This window comes from Chelmon rostratus, chromosome 16, assembly GCF_017976325.1.
Source record: "Chelmon rostratus isolate fCheRos1 chromosome 16, fCheRos1.pri, whole genome shotgun sequence".
In the NCBI taxonomy this organism is placed as follows: Eukaryota; Metazoa; Chordata; class Actinopteri; order Chaetodontiformes; family Chaetodontidae; genus Chelmon; species Chelmon rostratus.
The window spans coordinates 15,023,250-15,041,827 of NC_055673.1; the positions used below are offsets into that span (position 1 = coordinate 15,023,250).

The 18,578-nt window shown below is 41.8% G+C and overlaps 1 protein-coding gene across 1 annotated transcript in view; it reads left to right on the plus strand.

Annotated features, from left to right (window-relative positions):
* Positions 1-18,578, plus strand: part of vps50 (VPS50 EARP/GARPII complex subunit) — a 96,168-nt gene that overhangs the window by 19,557 nt on the left and 58,033 nt on the right. Inside the window, exons 6-12 of the mRNA XM_041955491.1 lie at positions 1,029-1,099; positions 1,814-1,931; positions 2,730-2,765; positions 3,194-3,276; positions 10,574-10,616; positions 12,147-12,245; positions 16,587-16,727. Of these exons, the coding sequence (XP_041811425.1) occupies positions 1,029-1,099; positions 1,814-1,931; positions 2,730-2,765; positions 3,194-3,276; positions 10,574-10,616; positions 12,147-12,245; positions 16,587-16,727 (591 nt within the window). The remainder of the gene's footprint in view (positions 1-1,028; positions 1,100-1,813; positions 1,932-2,729; positions 2,766-3,193; positions 3,277-10,573; positions 10,617-12,146; positions 12,246-16,586; positions 16,728-18,578) is intronic.

Genomic DNA, 18,578 nt, shown 5'->3' on the forward strand with positions numbered 1-18,578 from the left:
ATCTAATAGTCTCAATTTCGCAGGCCCTGAGAAAAAGCAGAACAGCTGCACGAGGTGCATGTCCCCTCAGAGAAAACCCTGCTATTGAATCAGCTCTTGCATGCTGTGCTGTGGTCTTCTCAAGTTCCTTGTCAACACTCAAGATCATGAGGGCAGATTGGGTTGAATGGGATCATTGATCTCGTACCCACAGCTGAAATGCCACTTTGATGTTGTTGTTGTTGTTTTTTAACTATTGAAAGTGATGACTATGTTCTGTTGTTAAAAGGTTGTTTTATGTCTGACATTTTTTGTGAATGCTTTTTGGCAAAGGGGTTACACAACATTGCAAAGTAAGTTCACAGAACAAGCATCTCCCACCTCAGGCATGACATCTGGTAGATCAAGGGCATAAAAACAAAGAGAGGAAGAGAAAAGTCAGAAATATAACAGCAATGCTATTTGTCCCTCGGCCTTACCTTGACTCGGGGAGTGTTTGTTTTCTGAGGCCGCTGACGTGGCCGAATAACTGAACTCTCAGGGCTGTGTTTTCAGTGATCTTTTTCTAAATGTCAAAGCTCTGGAGAAAGGGAGTTTTTTTTTTCTGTATATTTTCAAAGTTGTTCTCTCTTCAAACATTAGCACTGATGATTCATCCCTTACCATAATAGAACCATCTATACTATCTTTCTTCATAAAACGCTCACAACAGGATGCATCTTATTGAAGTGTGCTCTCGTGTTCGTGTTCGTGCGTGCAGTACTTTGTGGGGGAAGGGTTTTGCTCAGTAAATTGCATTATTAGTGCCATATTTCACCGACATCACAGTAGATGAACCGGTTTGTGTCCTTCAGATTTTACAAACCCTCAGCATCATAGAATAAGTGTATGGGGCTGTTTTACAAGCATTAAATACAGTAAACATTTCTATTTTTGTGCCAGATAGTAAATAATTCTTTGCAGTCTGAAACATTAACTTTGATGTTCCAGTGTTTATAGATGCTGCTCCATCTTATCTACTGTAATTCCAACTTGTTCTTTGTTCACAGGAGCTGGAGCGAGTGACAGCGTTGCAGACTAACCTGCAACTGGCAGCAGTCATTTGCACTAATGCAAGGAGGTAATAGTGTTCTATTAAATATTATACATGCATTAAATTAACTAGTTGCTGAAATGGCCCATTCAAACCACATCTACGTACTAAGTGCTTTTCTCATATCCGGGATAACATTCCTTCCCTTCATATATTGTTAGTCAGGTAAAATGGTCATGAATGTCAAACTATCCTGCCTTGTTCGCCCTTGAAACGTGTCAAAAACCCCGACTACATGAAGTTATTTCTTTTTTTTTTACTAGGCTTGTTATTTTGTTGTTGTTGCTGATAAGAAATGTTGTCTTCGTGTTCTTAAAAGTTTTGGTGGTGACAGTATACTGTATATTGTAGTGCAGTAATTCCTTCAGCCACATTTTTGTACATTTGAGGACATGTGTCACAATTCCTGTCTCACATGTTGGTGAACCTGAAATGTAAAAAACAAAATGATTTGTATCAATGATTTGTCAAAATATGCAAGTTTCTGTAAAAAGGAAATAGGCTCCAGGTGCCACTACCTCTGCATAAACTGCAATAATGACTGCAGTAAAGCACCAAGACTATTTACCCTTTATTTAGTCTTCAGTCTACGTACATCAGCTACAGACTATTCCCTGCTTACTACTGAGTCCCACTGGTGTACCATTTTTCCTGGTGTACAGCTCACCACAATGTAGTACAGAGTAGTGTGAATTTGTATTGGTGCTATATTCTCCCTTTACTGTGTTGTCCTATGTGAAGGCAACTGAGCGTGGCGAAGGAGGGATTCACAGAAGCCAGCCTGGGTCTACTGGCCAATCAGAGGAGACGACAGCTGCTGACAGGCCTGCTAAAGTCACTGAGGACCATCAAGACCCTGGTGAAGATTACACACTTAGTTTACACGCCAGATATTTTGTTTGAAACTGCACCTAGCTGTCATGCAAAAGGAGACCAGCGCTGTGATGAAAAGACCAAAGAAAAGTGTCCATAAGTAAGATCAGTAGCTCCAGTAGTTACGCTTGCAGCTTTACCCTGAGCGTGCACAATCTGGTCCACAGTTGAGTCTGACCTTTGACCTCGCGTCAAAAAATTCTCCCTTAGTCCAAAGTAATTGCATGCTTTTCATCAGGTACTTCTGCTAGAGCCCTACATAAACCAAATGAATACCCGCCAGCATGAGTGCTTTGCCCTACACAGATTGTTCCAGCATCCAGTGTGATACCTGTTTAATTAAATGAAAGCTGAATGAAACTCAGACAGTTGTCTTCAAGCTATCCTTTGAATTAATTGTGTAAAGCTCAACATAACTCATGTGCACCGTGGTCCTGAGGAAGGTTTTTAATTTGCCTGTCAAGTGTGGCTATTTATTCATTTATTTTTGTTATCACCTCGGGAATCTGACCTTCCTACTGCAAGACTCTACCCTGAGCTGAAACACAGTCACAGACACACTGTGTTACATAACACAGTCGTGAAATGGATTGATGTAGTCCACGGTAATCATCGCTACTGTTCCTCCGCACATGATTTAAAATTAAGATGAAAGTTAATCAGACATACTCAGTTTTAATCATGTGCTCGTTGGCTTTGATCGTTTGCTCTCACAACAGTCATGACATTGTTAGTGATTAGACGCTTTATTCATGTGTTCCTCTTGTCGTTCTTCCCCGCACAGCAAAGAACAGACGTAAGACTCAGCGAGATGCTTGAGGTAGTGTAACCCTCTCTACACACACGAACACACACATCAACACACATGCTGAGATATGTTTAGAATTGACTTGAAAGGTCAAACATCAGTATGGATCCTGCATTGAAAGCCAAACCCACACAAACATTAGACACTCTGACAAATGCCTATTGTGAAGGTCAGCTGTAGCACACAGAATGGATTTGATTACCACTGAATGTAAACCTTGTCGGCAGAGTATCTTCTGTAACAACCATTTTTAAGATCAACAAAACTGATTCACAGTCTCCCATAACACTGTCATCATTCAGAATAATCTAGAGTTTCTTTATATGGTATTTCAATTGCTTTCAATTGTTTTTCTTAATACAGACACAGAGTATAACATGCATGCAACCCCAATCAAGATAGTGTATTTTTTACATTCCCTCACTGCTTTGCTCCTGTAGGAGGAAGACTATCCAGGTGCGATCCAGCTCTGTCTGGAATGTCAGAAGGCTGCCAGCACCTTCAAACACTACAGCTGCATCAGGTACAATACAAACAGGTTGATCGAGTGAAGTTCACTTGTTTCCACATGGGAGCAGGCATGGACTTTATTTTCTACGGGTAGATGGAAAGTATTCTGATCTTCACAGATTAAAATCTGATGTAAATATGATCATTCTGAGTCTGATGTCTGGAATCATTCGAAGTCAAAACTTGGAAATTTGTCTCTTTCAAAATCATGATCTCATGTTGGAACGTAACCTTGTTTAGCTCATTGTCGTTGCCTTGTGGCCGTGCTGTTGCATTCGCTATGACTTCAAATCAGTTTTTGAAATTCTACTATCTGCCGAAACTGTCAGCGGACTTTTAGTTTGGAAAAATGTCTAAACCAGGACATTTTCATTGAGTGTAAGCTTGCTACAATTATGGTTACCTTTAAGGAGTTTGTTGTTGGCATGTTTGGAGCGCAGCTGCCAGCTTTTGTTATTATGGCTTATCTCTTACTGTGAAAGCCTTTAGTTCTAAAATAGTTGTTGGATTTAAAGGCATCCAGCTACGAGATGAAGAGAGACAAACAGATGGTTAGACTGAGAAACACGGAGACACACAGACAAACTCAATGAGACACACAAGAACACCTGAGGATCAACTGTCAATGTTTAGATGTACACAATTTAACCATTTGTGTTTTGCTCACATGTGACCATAATGATGATAAACCCTGCACGCCATTGCTGGCTCTCTCCCTCTTCCTGCGACGCCGTGTACACACTCAGACAATATTTTCTCAAGAGGTGTGTGGGAACGAACATCTCTGGCTGCTCCCAACACATGCCAACGTAACACAGACACATGGTTTACCTGCTGTCATTTTTTGCTATTTTGTCTTGGGTGTGAGTGTGTTGGTCTGTTTGTGGAGCAGACACTTCCACAAGACGGTGAGCTCCATGTCAACAGAGCTCCATGTAAACGCACACTTCCCCCGCAGATACACACCTTTTAAACAACACTGAGCACCCGTGCTTCTGTATTAAACTGCCTCACCTGTCTGTTGCTCCATAGTTTTCTTCTCTGTTTCTCCTTTTTGTTTGCAGCCAATTTCTTCTCACAAAAAGTGTCAAAAAATGGAGACAACTGTGCTGTTCGAGTCACAGAATGAGTGCTGGGAAATTATCAATATGGCAACCTTATCACAGGGGGTGGTTGCGTGGAAAATTTCCTCCTGCTCCCCCTACACACAGCTGCTTTATTTATATGGATATAACTTTGGTTTTCACAGTGTCTTAATTTACCATTACGTTGCATGTCCTTGGTAATGCGTCCTGAATGTGCTGTGATGGTGGTTTGCAGAATAGATCTGTCCTGCCAATGGCACCACCCATTGCAACCAGCCTGCCAATGAAGCAAAGTGTCAAACAAATGATCAAACGTGTCTGTGGGAGCTGGATAGAAATTCGATTGCTCTCTTCACCCGTGCTTTCCCTTGCAGTATGCTAATACAACTTCCTCAGTGTCGTTGTTTTTGAACATTGGTGGATTGATCACACACCTGTCACGCTTTGCATTAGCATGCACATTGTACTCCGGCTCTCTGCCCAAAATTGCTGGAACCTTGACTGCAGCATCGCCCTCCCTAAGCAGCCAGTTGCCGGTCTGCTGCACTTTGATTCAACCTTGTAGCTCTGCTTTTCCATGCACTGCTGGATGCCCCACATGGGGGTGTTGTTTCATGCCTGCCCTTCCTTTGTCCCTGTCCCCAACCCTTTTAAAGACAGTACTGTTTTCACAAGAAGGCACTTACACAGCCTCAGGCTCCGTCTCAGTCCATTTTCGTCAGGCAACCCATATGGACATCTGTTGGGCAGCAAGACCCCCTACACATCAGCACAGTATTCATAAACTGTGAACTCTACTGTGGCCTAAGAAAAAAAAGGTGCAATCAAGCCCAGAGTGTCTTTGTAGTATTGTGAGCTGCACAGAAGTGAGAGTAAATGGGAGACAAAGTACATTTTTGTACTTAATGGCACCTCTTTACATGGTTTAAAGCAGCTACAAGGAGTTTTTAACTTGTTTGGAAACAGTCTCAATTTACTACTGATGCGACTATATGACCTACTTAATCAAGCAAGACCCTCAGCAAGAAGATTGTCTTTTTCTATAAAGTTATTCTTTAGGCCTGTCCTCAGGTCTGATTCCCTGTGACTGATCAGACTTGGAAGATTTACAGCACACAGACTGGAAGAGCCTATTCCTGGAAACACTACCGCTTTTGTCCACAGGGGCCGCCAAAATCAACACAAAATCAAAGTCCAGGTGGGAAGATTTCCTGGAAAACTTAAAATCCAAAGCATAATTTCATGTTAGGCTTCCATCTGCCAACTCTCCCCCCTTATTTTTTACAAAATTTAACTCTGACAAAACTAGTGTTGTAAATGAAAATCACCATCAGTCAATCTCAATTCTGTGCCACAAAATTAGGATTTCAAGGATTTCATACAAAATTGCACAGCTCTCCACTTTCTAGGTACTTCTTTGCATCAGAAACAGTCAATAGAGGACAGATTTTACTGCGGCTCAGAATATGCTTGTTATTTTGCCTGAGTTGTCATACAAATTATAAACAGGTTATTCCAGGTGAAGCACCTCCAAATCTCCACTTCAGCTAATTGAGGGAGGTGGTTTGTTGAGGAGTGCTAATCTACTCGAAGTACAGGGCGGTTCAGCTGCATGTTGAAGAGGAGCAAAGTGTAGGAAGAAGGGCAAAGGGCTCCAACTTTAATTTCTGTGTCTCAGATTCACAAACAGTTTTGTGCAGGCTGCCCCACATGACTCTGCAGTAGTTCACCAATTTATTCAGAGCCACGGTGCCTCCTTCCTCCTCCTTGTGGTTTGAGGATAGTTTCTTTTGGAGGCAGTGTGAATGTGTGGCATTGTCGATTTTTAAGAAGATCTCCACGTGTATCAGCTTTATTGGTGTTTCACTTGTATTTGTGTTTGCTTGCTGGCTTTTAACAGCCAGCACTCACTGCAGCGGTGGACTCTTTGGACGTATTCAAAGCGGGGCCATTTACTTTTGAATGACATGTTGTTTTGGGGCTGTGTTTTTCTTTCTGGCAGGTTTGGTTTCACACATACAAATCCAGCTGAAGTGCTGTGCATTTCGTCTGTCTCTCTAGTTGTCACATCACCTTTTCAGTTATGCTTGCGTACTTGGATGACAGAAGGTTTTATTTTTATTTGCAGCCACGGCCCTTTTCATGGTGAGCTCCAATTATACTGGAGTGCATACATTTCTCAAGCAAACTTGTTTCAGTCAGACATGCTACCTGCTTCCAGAATCTCTTGATTTAACATAAACTTAACAGACAGGTGAGGTTAACATAAATGAAAGAACAGCAAAGCACTGCAAGATATTTTGTGCATGCATCAATGGAGTTGGACTGCAACTGACTCACCAAAACCCATTTCAGTTTTCTCGACTTTATCCAAATTTTAGGTAGACTCTGGACTAGAAAACAATCTACCAAATAAACAAAAGGAAGAGGGGTATGAGGGTCTAATAGACCGGTATGAAATCATTGCTCACAAGCCAACTTCAGATTGTCAACTTTTTGTGTAATGACCCATGTGACCTTGGAACCTGTTAGTCAGAACGTGACCCTTTTTCCTCTTAACCTGTCCTCTTTTAGTTTCTCCTAACCAACCATGTTTTACTCTTCAGTGCCCTTCCACTGCCACTCTGTTGCCTCGCCGCCCTTGCAGTCAACATGACAACAGCAAAAAATTGCATTCTCGCAAAATCTGAGCATCCGGCACAACCCTGAAAGCACGGGAGTCCACACATTGCCTGTTTAGCAAGTCAGCAGTCATGTGGAGGAACCTGCCTCAGGGCCCTGTGGACACCTATTGCCAGTGATAATTGAAAATGTGGTGGGAAAAAACACCCCGATTCCCACGTAACTATATTTAAATCCTTGAGCTCCCTGCGGGGAGCAGATTGCTAATTAGGTTTTTCTCCTCATCTGTTATTTATGCATTCTGTCTGATCGTGGAAGGGTGCCAGTATGTAGGGAGGAGCTGCATCTGTACACACATGAACACTCAGTGGACAACGTAATCTATAATAATATATACAAAGTAACAGGAGGACTGGATTATATAGTCACCTGGGTTTTTGCCTTTTAGTTGACCTTAAGTGTTCTTTAAAAGCCCAGAGAGTTAATCAAGAAGATCAAGGTCCTTAGTGGGTCATTTAACTTGAATTGCACCAAGAATTCCATGATCCATGTGTGTGACATGAGTGCTCTTGTTGGTTTCTGAGTCCCATTTAAGATTTTGCTATACTCTGTTATATGTCAGTTTAGCTTCATGGTTATGATCAGGAACAGGAGTGGCTTGTCAGATGATGTTAAGAGGCAGGCTGTTGGTTGGCAGGTGGATGGTTGTACCTTGTGTTAGCCAGTCAGGGTGTTAATAACTGTTGATGTGTTGTGATTGGTGTAAAAGAATAGGTCAACACTTTGGGAAATGTGAGTGAGATTAGGCGATTGATGCCACTGTCATGTCATGTAAGAAATTCTGCCCACCAGCACCTCTAAAGCGCATCTTGTTTGTTTAATTTAAGTACGAACAGAAATGTAAAAACAAAAGTTTGTGGTTTTATGGCGAGTTATGTGTAGTAACTAACCCTGGCCAGAGAGGAAGTCATTGACTTGGCCTGACTTTTGATTAAATAAACAAGGTATGTGTTAATTAGCAAGCTGGAAGGTGTAGTTTTGAATGTTGGACAGAAAGAGGCAAGCAGTTTTCCCCTGTTTCAGGTCTTTATGCTAAGCTAATGTAAGATAAGGTAGCTCCGGCTTATAATTGCTGTACAGATAGATCCAGCAGGTACAGAGGGTGGTATCAGTCTTCTCATCTAACTCTTGGCATCAAAGCAGATAAGTGTGTTTGCCAATAGTCCAGCATTTTCTTTAATGTGTGTATTTTAGTTCCTTTAACCAGTCCATGTGGGTCATGTTAGGCCCTGCTGCTGCCCTTTTCTTCAATTCTGTCAACCATTGTGATGCTGACTGGCTCGTGTTCTGCAGATTTGCAGTTGTCCCCTTCCTCTCAGGTGTGTTATGCCCTGAGTGCTGGTCTTGTGGGATGTTTGTTTTGTCTCATATGCTCTTCCAATACTGTTCAGTTTGTGGTTTAGCTTCTGTTACTCTACCACACTGCAGCGTGGGAGTACACTTGAACAATCTGTGATGAACAGGGCATTTATCCTGTTGGCCTCTGCTCCTCTGGTGCATCTCCTCAGTGTGGCTGCTAGAGCGGTGAGCCTTTGTTTAGCACTCTCCTGGGCGTTGCATATGGACATTCACTTCTGTTTCTTCAGCAGCCAGAACCTGACATTGATCTGTTCACCCCTCTGTAGTTGAGCCAGCTTACTTCTTTGTATGTTTTCTTTATACTGGCCTGTAGTTGTAGTTTCCACTGAGGATACTGGCTGTGACTTGCCTTGCTGAGCTTGTAGCTGTGAATGTGTGGTGTTATCTTTGCTATGGCGCATACCAACGCATTGGATTTAGTTACAGTGTGGCAGTAAGGGAGATTGTGAATAGTGCTCCATTGATATCTGCTGTGTCATATTGTTCGATTGGAAAATCATCCTTGGCAGTTTAGCTCAGTCACTGATAGTCGAGAAAGAAGCTTCCACTAAACTATCACTCTATTGTCAGCATTTTGGCTGCATAACATCTGTCACATATCATCAACATCTGTCTATTCATTCACATTGTGCTAACTAGCTACAAATTGAGTCTCAGCTCTTTTTTTTTGATAGTTCTATTCAATACTTTATTGCCAGTTTGCCTCAGCGCAGCTCTTAAACACAGACAAACACACACATAAGTAGATGCATAAAAACTGAACAGCAAAAACTGTTTTCAGATTTGTAGATTCAAACACACATAATATGATAAAGTCCTGAAGTGTTTTGTGCTGCTACATTCGTTTTAAAGTGCTTGTTGCTGCAGAGTTCAAGTATTGAACAGCCTCAGGGTATGCGCTGTTCCTGAGGCGAGATGTCCAACACTTAAAAAATCTGGAATCTCCTTCCCGAGTGGAGGGGGTTGAGGTGGGAGCTAGCGGGGGGAGAGAGGTCGACAATCACCTTCTGCATCCTGCACCTGACACTCCAGTTATGTTCCCTTTACTTTGTTTAACACTTCTTAACTGTCGGTTTTCAGTTGGTGTGGATTCCTGTCCATAACCAACCCATAATATTTCTCACCCACACACACAGGCAGATAAGAAAGAGGTTACAGTGCATCAGGTTTTGAAATGGCATGCTCATTTCGTTACCTGCTCTGCAAACGACCTGTGGGACTCAATCTGCAGTCTCCTCTCAGCTCCCTCCTCCTCACTCTGCTTGCTTGATCCCCAGCTGAAGCTGAGGTGCTTAATTAGCAATTTGTTAAGGACACTCTCTCCCTTGGGCCACTGCAGTCTCACAAGGCACAACATAAGAGCGGGCTGACCTGACAAAGACCCCGAGCAAAGCAGGGACAGAGGCAGGGAGCGGCGGAACAGAGGATGATTATGAATGGGTGCGGGGCAGGGGGAGAGTCACAAGGGAATTGGCGGTGCCTTGGGACGGGCAAAATAGTCGTCATTTCTGTTGCTACTTCGCAGCTTTTAAGTTGAAAGCATTTCCCAGGATGAGGCCAAATCTGAGCACGCTCCAAGGATGCGGAGGCGTTTTGTGTCTGTGATAGTCTCGTACATGCAGACACACACACACACACACACACACACACTTGATCACTTACATGTACATTTGATCCCTTTTTGCCCAGAATTGCCTGAGAATTGGGAAGTGGAAGTCTTTTTGGATAACTCCGTTAATTTGGACATACAAACAATGTCATATTCTGCTTCCCATAAGTGTTACTCAATTAATCGATTCATAAAAAATGGTTGATGGCAATTTTCATTATCGAATGTCTGAATTTGATATATTTTTGCATAAAATTCAAAGGATTTGCTGGTTGCAGATTGTTAAATGTGATGATTTGCTTGTTCTTTATGTTTCATGTCATTGGAAATTGACAGCTTGGACACTTCATGTCATGCGACAAACTCAGAAATTTGATGTTTTTGCTTGGACCCATATCGTGGGATGTGCATTTGCCATTATTTGATTTTCAAGATTTTTTTTTTCTTTCAACTAACAAAACCAGTAATATCTTAAACAGACACTAATGAATGGATTAATTTATATTCATGTTAGTAGATTCCATATTCTGCTTCAGAATTGAGTAGCTAACCCACCTGCTTTTTTCCCCCCACAGCGAATTGAATTCCAAACTACAAGACACTCTGGAGCAAATAGAGGTTTGTGCTTCTCTCCTCTCTCTAATTCCATTGTTTGAGAGCAATATCAGTAAGGAGACCTTAAGCAGTGAATAATATTTTGCTCTAACCTTGTAATTTTCCAGAAGCCCTCATCTGAAAGAAGCAATTTATACTTCATTTTGACATTTTGATAGTTTGGCTTTCTCATTCTGGGTCTGCCTCATATTGACACAATCAGAAAGCCATTGCTGTGAGTGTGCAAGTAAAGTAAATTATATCTGTTTCATCTCTAGCTGTGTTGTGATACTTGTATGTAATAAATCTTACGCAGAGCAATTTTCTCTGCACTGCTGCTGCGCCGCCTCAGTAGATTAATTACTTAAAGTTTTTTCTGTACACAAGAAACAGCCATGCACCGAGATGCCCGTTTGTTTACCTGTCAGCAGTCAGAGTTTGTGATTAAACCAAGCGAAATCCCTTTAAATCATGAAGGTAATCACTTGTACAAAGGATTTAACTATCTCACACCTTAATCTGAAGAGCGCTCAGAGCCAATTTCACTCTCATAGATATATTCTACAAATACACATAACCAAAACCTACTGTCCAGGCCCTTTATAGAAACGTCTGTCAACTGAGTGAAGCAATTCTTCTTTACTGAAAAAACACTATGTGTCCTCCAAGCCTGATTAGGCACAGCAGAACCACAGATCATGTGTTATTAGTGACATTGTGTTACTGTTGTTCAGCATATACAATTGTTTGATGCAGTTGTCATTATGCATCATGTTAAGTTTACAGTGTTTTCACTGAACAAAACGAGTTAATCTACAGTATTTCCTCCCTCACCTTTCTCCATCTTTTTTTTTTCCACTGCACATCGTGTATTTAAACAGAACATACACAAAGAATTTCTGTGTGAACATTGTTGAAAAGTTAGACGACGCCAGTGAAAATTAGCATGGTCTGTCTGCCACAAATCGAATGACCTGTTATAAAGTACCATTAAAATGCCAAAGGAGTTTTAAAATTCCACACCATATAATTAGACCAATTTGCAGTGGCACTAGTTTTTTTGTTCGACTTTTCTCGGGGTACTTTGGACAATGAAATAGAGCATTCATGCCACATGTCTGTAGCAGTCATTGTGTCATGTTTAAGTGCAGCTTTAAACAAAGCCTGAGAAAATGCGTGCAGATGCAAGGTGTTTGATCGCTTAGTCTTTGCCAGCACTATATTCTTTGAGGTCAGCTTATTGTGTCAGGGTTGCAGATCCCTGTACCTCCTCATTTCCTGCTGACCTTGTCTTACTTTTTTGCGCCTCGTTTTTTATCTCTTTGTCAAAGACTTACAGACACACACACACACACACACACACACACACACACACACTAGTATATACTCACACCCACATCCAATTACCTGTCCTTGGCCCTGTGTGGTAGCTATACATCTGCACATCTATCCTCTATCTAATCCTGGTTTTAACATTGATAATCCCTCTCTTTTCTCTTCCCCTCACTCACCCCCTAACCCTTTTCTTTGTCATCTCTCTATTTCTGCCTCCAGGAACAGCTTGATGTTGCCCTGTCGAAGACTTGTAAGCACTTTGATGTTTCGCACTACACCAAGGTCCAGCTGGCCTACACGCTCCTGGGCAAGACACAGGTCAGTGGTTTGACTTGTCTACAGGGTCACAGGGAATGGCTTAACATGACTGGATGTTTGACTCTTTGTCTTTCTCTCACTGGCATTTTTTTTTGTGGGAGGGGATTAAATGGCAGCTTGTGTTAAAAGCTTGTGTCGCTCATCTTTGCTGTTCCTCTCCTTTCAGTAGTTCAGGTTGTGTGCAGTTTGTCAACAGCATTGTTGGTTCCTTACTTTCACAACCTTTTTCCACAATTTAGGTTAGAACAGTTTAACAAAATCCTACACAGACAGGTTGGTTAAACCATCAAAGAAAACATGAGAATGTAACGGAGTTTCTTCAAGTTTCTCTTTGTTATTTTTATTTCTTCTTGCCTCAATGGAGTGCTTTCGCACCAGGGAGTGAATTCAGGGTCTTTTCATTGGAGTACAAAATACTTTAGGCTACAAGGCGTGCATGCCATCTTTTGTGATTGTGCTCTGCTTACTGTCAATCAACTCACACCCACAGAATCAGCCACAATATGAACAGAGTTCTCCAAAATAATCCTTGGATGATATAACATAAGCTGCCACAACGGCTGAGATGATACTGTCATGACGACATGTTTGTGTGTGACATTTTTTTGAAGCTGTAAAGCCTGACTGGGGACAAATATGTTCGACCAAAACCTCAAATGACACTTTTATTACTAGCATCTTTCTGTCTGAAACTGACAACAAGTGTTGACCCGTAACGCTGCAGCCTCTCTCTTTCATAGCCAACGCTCTCCATCATCAACTCCAGCATCTCATTTGGCCCTCATCTCTTTCTTGTGCCTTGACTTGCGTTCCTTCTTTCCTTTCTTACAGCCCTGACTTTATGTTCGCTGCTTAGGTGTGCTTAGGTGTACCAGAGCCCTCTGGTAAGGGTAATAAGTCAAGGCTTGAGGTGTAAGGGTGGATGATACGCTCTGTGCTTACATTATCCTTGTTATTCTTGAAACATTTGTTATGTTCCTACTCTGAAAAGTATGACCATTTGTGGCCCAGTAACAGCTGAACTGAGTAGCCATTCAGCTGTGCACGATCATTTTAAACGATGATGAGGCTGCTGTGTCCAAAAATAACCTGCAACACCTTTCGGCCAAGTTTGTGGCCTTTGTGATTCCACAAATGCTGTTCCATTCCTTATCCAGCATTTTGAACCCCTGCACTCACACATTTTTGCTGAGTCTACTGGTGATGGTAATGAAAGTCTGGGAGGATTCAGTGCTTATGGCTTATGGTGGATGTTGGAGCTGGGCCAGATTGCAGCTGGTGGATGTGTGGCTACTTGCCAGTCTAAAATTGAGTTTCACAGGGTAAATTAATGTTCTGCAAACATGGCATTTTACTGTAAAGCTGTTATAGCCCTGTGGTAAATTCTGTTAATTAATGGGATAGACATTCTAAAATCAAATTACGTCTCCACATTACACTTGGCAGCACTAATGTGTGAGGGGTATTTGAGGAATTACACTAGAAATTAGAAATCAAGGTGCCGTCGTTAATCGTCGCATAACCGGAGCGACCAAAAAAGAGCCTCATTCTCGTCCTGGCACTCGTACAACAGCAAACATAGTGTGTCATTATTATTCTAAACTAAATTCTAAACCAATGTCAGTGTTAATAAATATGCTATGTATGCCTCTTGACATTAACAGCCATTCTCGAGGCAGAGACTGCCTCATCAAGGCTTGTTGAGAATGAATAATGTTTTTCTTATGACTTCGATAATAAGCATTTTCAGACTCGAAAGCTGACCAGGGAGTCGACTGCCTTTTGCTGAAGAGTCTGCTCTTGTTTTTATCTTTCTTCACCTTTGAATCACCTCTGTATCTGTGTCTCTCGCGTTTGGCTACTTTCTTTATCTAAATATTTTTCTCGCTTTCACACGCATTCACACTTTGAGCCTGACACTTCTCAGTTGGATACATGAATGAACTGTGTCATCCAGTAGCTACTGTAATCAGCATCACAATGCTTTTGACACACGGTAGAATACCACCTCAGACCATTTGCATTTCCTTTCCCCTGACATTGGTCCCTTAGCTCTCACTCTCATTACCTGGCTCGGATGCACTGGCTGCTCATAGCCTAATGAGCCTGACAACCAGGTTGCTTTTTAACATTTGTCTCAGTGAAACATCTGCTAGTTTGGTATAAAGTGGCTGCAGAAGAACCAGTCTGTTTGCTTTTGCAGTTGATTAACAATTATGGATAAAGACTAATGGTTGGAGATTATGATGGCTTTCTACAGCCAGCGATTTTCTTGGTGTTTTTCAGAAAGATTAAGTGAAACTCTCTTAGAGAAGACTACTTTTGTGGCAGCAGAATTGATGTGGGTAACACTGAGTGGTCATGAGCTTGCAGTAAGAAAATCTAATTGCACAACAACACACATTACATTTAGGGCTTTGCTCAATACTGTGCTATATCTCCTGCGACTCTTGTGTCCTCATTTCACTAGGGTCCCAGAGCGAGACTGTGGGTGGGAAGCGGCAAGGCAGAAAATGATGCTAAATGTAACTGGACTTTGAAAGAGAATAAGGGACAGCAGACTTGAAATTGAAAAGGCACAAAAAGTGCACGGTGCAGTGGAGCAAGGTTGTGCACAGACGTTTTTATGCCTCCATGCGGGCAACAGCCGCTCTTGGACTCAAGGATGAACTGATTAGAGTTTGATGGTCAAATGTCACTGTGACCACACAAACCACTTTTTTGACCGTAACTCAAGAAATCATACACTAATTATGACAAAATTTCACACGAATGTCTCACAGGATAAAATGATGATGCAATGGCATTTTATATCTAAAAGGTCAAAGGACAGCTTCTCTGTGACAGCTTGTTGTTCTGCAAAAACACTTTTCTGGCCACTATTAAGCACCATAACTCAAGAGCAGAAGGGGAGATTGTGACCATATTTCACATTCAATCAGGTAGTGACTTGGTGACACTAATCTTGGGCATCCACCTTTAAACTGTGCTGATTGTATAGATCTTCTGTGCTGTCGGGTTGAAGATGTGTGTGAAGCATCCACGTTCCACAGTTTGCAGCTTCTTTGCAGCAACATCCATATTTGAAGCGTTGTAGTCCAGTACAGGCTCATTGGTTCTGCTGATATTGAGCTTCAGGAGATTGTCATTGCACCATGTGATGAAGCTCAGTCCTCTGGACTCCTCTGGAAAAATAGTCTCTACGTGAAGACAACATGTTTCTCACTGGAATCATACATGTCAATAAAGTGATAAACCCACAGAAAATGATCACCCAACCCTGCAGTTCCCCTCAGCTCAGTGAAGCATTTTAACATCTTCTCAGTCATGGTTTTTGTTTTAAAGCCTGCAACTTTACTGTTTTGTTTACTGTTACCGCTGTCATCCAAATCTTTTCCAGCTCCAGCAGGAGGCTTTTTTTCTGTACACTATCTGTCCAAGACGAGTTGAGCTTTAAGCAAATGATATCTTTCTCAGGAGTCTGTGGAAACGATAAAACAAAATCGGATAAAAGACGTGTGAATACTGAACTTACATTGAGCCGGTGGCCAGAAACACTATTCCAACTTAATGCTACTGTTGCTGTGTTTCTCCTTGCTAACATGTTAGCCATAACAACTTTATGAGGTGATAAATGTGTCAGTTTTGTGATTACAGCTTGTTGTGCTGCCCCCAAATGGCCAAAAATTCAATGAATGCAGCCTTGAGGAGGAAATTCACAGCCCATAGCTGAATTTAAACAAAGCCAAAGGGGAAATGCAGGAGACAGGTTGTTTCATTTTTTGTATGATGTTTAATATGCTAAATTTAACAGTGTAAGAGTAATTTGGTGAATTTTCCTTTCAGTTATGGCCCCTGATAATGACTCATTTTGATGAAATGGCTCAGTGTGTTCCATATCAGATGAATGGAACATTCATGAACAGCGCTGGAGGCAGTCCGCTGCGCTACCATACTATACATGTCACTAATATGTCTCTGCTATTGTGTTTTTTATGTTTGTTCCTTGCTCTTATTGCTTTATTAATGAAACTTTCCACAGCAAGCTGGTTTCAGAGATGTGAATCATGGAAACTGGAGACAAAATTGCCCATTTTCACTTGGACTAGAACACTGCAGTTCCCAGGGTAGACAGTTATCCTCATTTTCCCTCATGCCATCTTGTGTAACTAACATAACACGTCTGCAAATAATTTAAAACATCAAGAACAGCATGTGTCTCCAAGAAGTTTGATTTCCAATTTCCCTGCTGTTTGCCTTTTCACAGATCCACACTGGCAGATGTCAGTAACATCCTGACATGAATAGTTTTCATAACAGTGTGTTTGGCTCTCTCTGCAGACTGCTATGGACCAGCTGCACATGCACTTCACCCAGGCCATCCACAACACCGTGTTCCAAGTGGTGCTGGGATATGTGGAGCTATGTGCCGGCAATGCTGATACCAAGTTCCAGAAGATGCAGTACAAGGACCTTTGCACGGTAAGGAGAGGTGTGTGTGTGGTTGGTCAATTTATTCCACCAGTATTCACTCATTCTGTCTGTAATTGAACAGCTTTCAGGCCAAAAAAGGTTTGTTCCTCTTTGTTAGATGCCAGTGTGAATACCAGCCACTTCTTTAGTCAGTAAAGTGGAAATTTGAATAAAAACACCACCTGCAAAGTGTTGAATAGACTCTGATACACTGCTGGGCCCACACTCACACACTGTGTTACTCACATTACTCCTCTGGCTTTCTTACTGCCTCGTAGCCAAGCGAAAAACGGCTTATTTATCACAAGGGTTTCTACAGATTCTCAATAATAGAGTGAAATGAAGGAGGAGAAGGGTGCAAGGAGAACATGATTGAGACAAGGGGAAAAGTAAAGTCTATCGGGGCCCCTCACTATGAGATGATTAATCTTGCTCACAATACAGAACCAATGCTGTGCAGCAGCAGCACTTTTTGACTGGGCTCTCCATACTGGCCCACATTCCCCAGTTCCCTCTATGCCCCCCCTCATTTAAAAAAAAAAATGCATTTGCATAGCCAGCGAGCCATAACTTCACCAATGCATCATGAACTGGTTGAAAGTGAGTTCTCCTCCCTCAGGGTCGTGTTAAAGTCGGACCTATTGTGTGGAGGAGTATATAGAGGTATAGGCAAAGGTTATCCCTGCCAGATCAGAGGGTGCAGTTTGTTTCTTTACAGTTTCTCCCGATTTGTCAGCTGTCACCCTTTTTTCCCTCTCTGACCCTCTGGCTTTCTGTTTGGCCTTGCTGTTTAACTGCACAGCTTTTGCTAGGGGCATTGCCCACTGTGCTCATATCTACAACACTCTGCTCTTTATCTATTACCTTTGTGCTACTTCTCCTCCTACCTACCCCAGTCGGATAACTGGTCTGGAAGGAGCAATATTCAATTCATAAAGGGTGGAGGTTCCAGGTCAAGGACCTGAGTTTAGATCCTGAGGATTCAATGGTAACCCGCATTCAAGATGGCTGGAAGGACATTTTTGTTGTAAGAGCTGAATAAAGGTTTGAAATACCAGTTTCTGTGTCACTTCAAACTGAACCATGAAAAGAGGTCAAATATGGAATGGAATAGGTTGGGTGGGACAATAAACTGTTATTTTTTTTTATTATAGACTCTTTAATGTAAGATTGTCAGGGAGTAATCCTCGATCAGAACTTGAAATTGAGTTATGGTGAAAAACATCGTGTGTACAGTAAAAGTTTATTCCATATAGAACTTTTGTTTTGTTTGTTTTTAATCTGTCATCTCAAATGAATTTGGAAAGATAAGATACCTCCTACCTACCTGTTTTTTTTCCTGTTGACCTAGCTGTTATTTGGTTTTCTGGAAATCTGTGTCATGGATCCCCTGAAATACTGTGTGCACGGAACTGCACAGTAGTTACAGACACATCCTAATGCTTACTTGTGTTTGATAGATATCCTGTCAGCATGCCGTGTTGCCTCGATGATCCCACTCCTACCACAAACACATATACATAGACTGTGCAAACACTCTTACCAACTTTAGATTGATGGGATGTGTCGTCACACTTTCAGCTGTGTGATCATGATTGATAGGGCAGCACACGCAAATGAAGAGGTATGTGAACACGCACACACAGTTCATTTGTGAGGCTGACAGCATTTTCAGCCTGTATGAAGCAATTTTATTGGGAGATCAAGTGTTTGCATACTTTTACTCCTTGTGGTACATTATTTAATTTACGGCACTTACTGTATGTACCTGCCATTTAAAAATGTCAAAATGAGAACTAATTGAAGTACCCACGTGAAATGAATGTGTGGTTTATGTGTTGCGCACACACTGGACTGAGG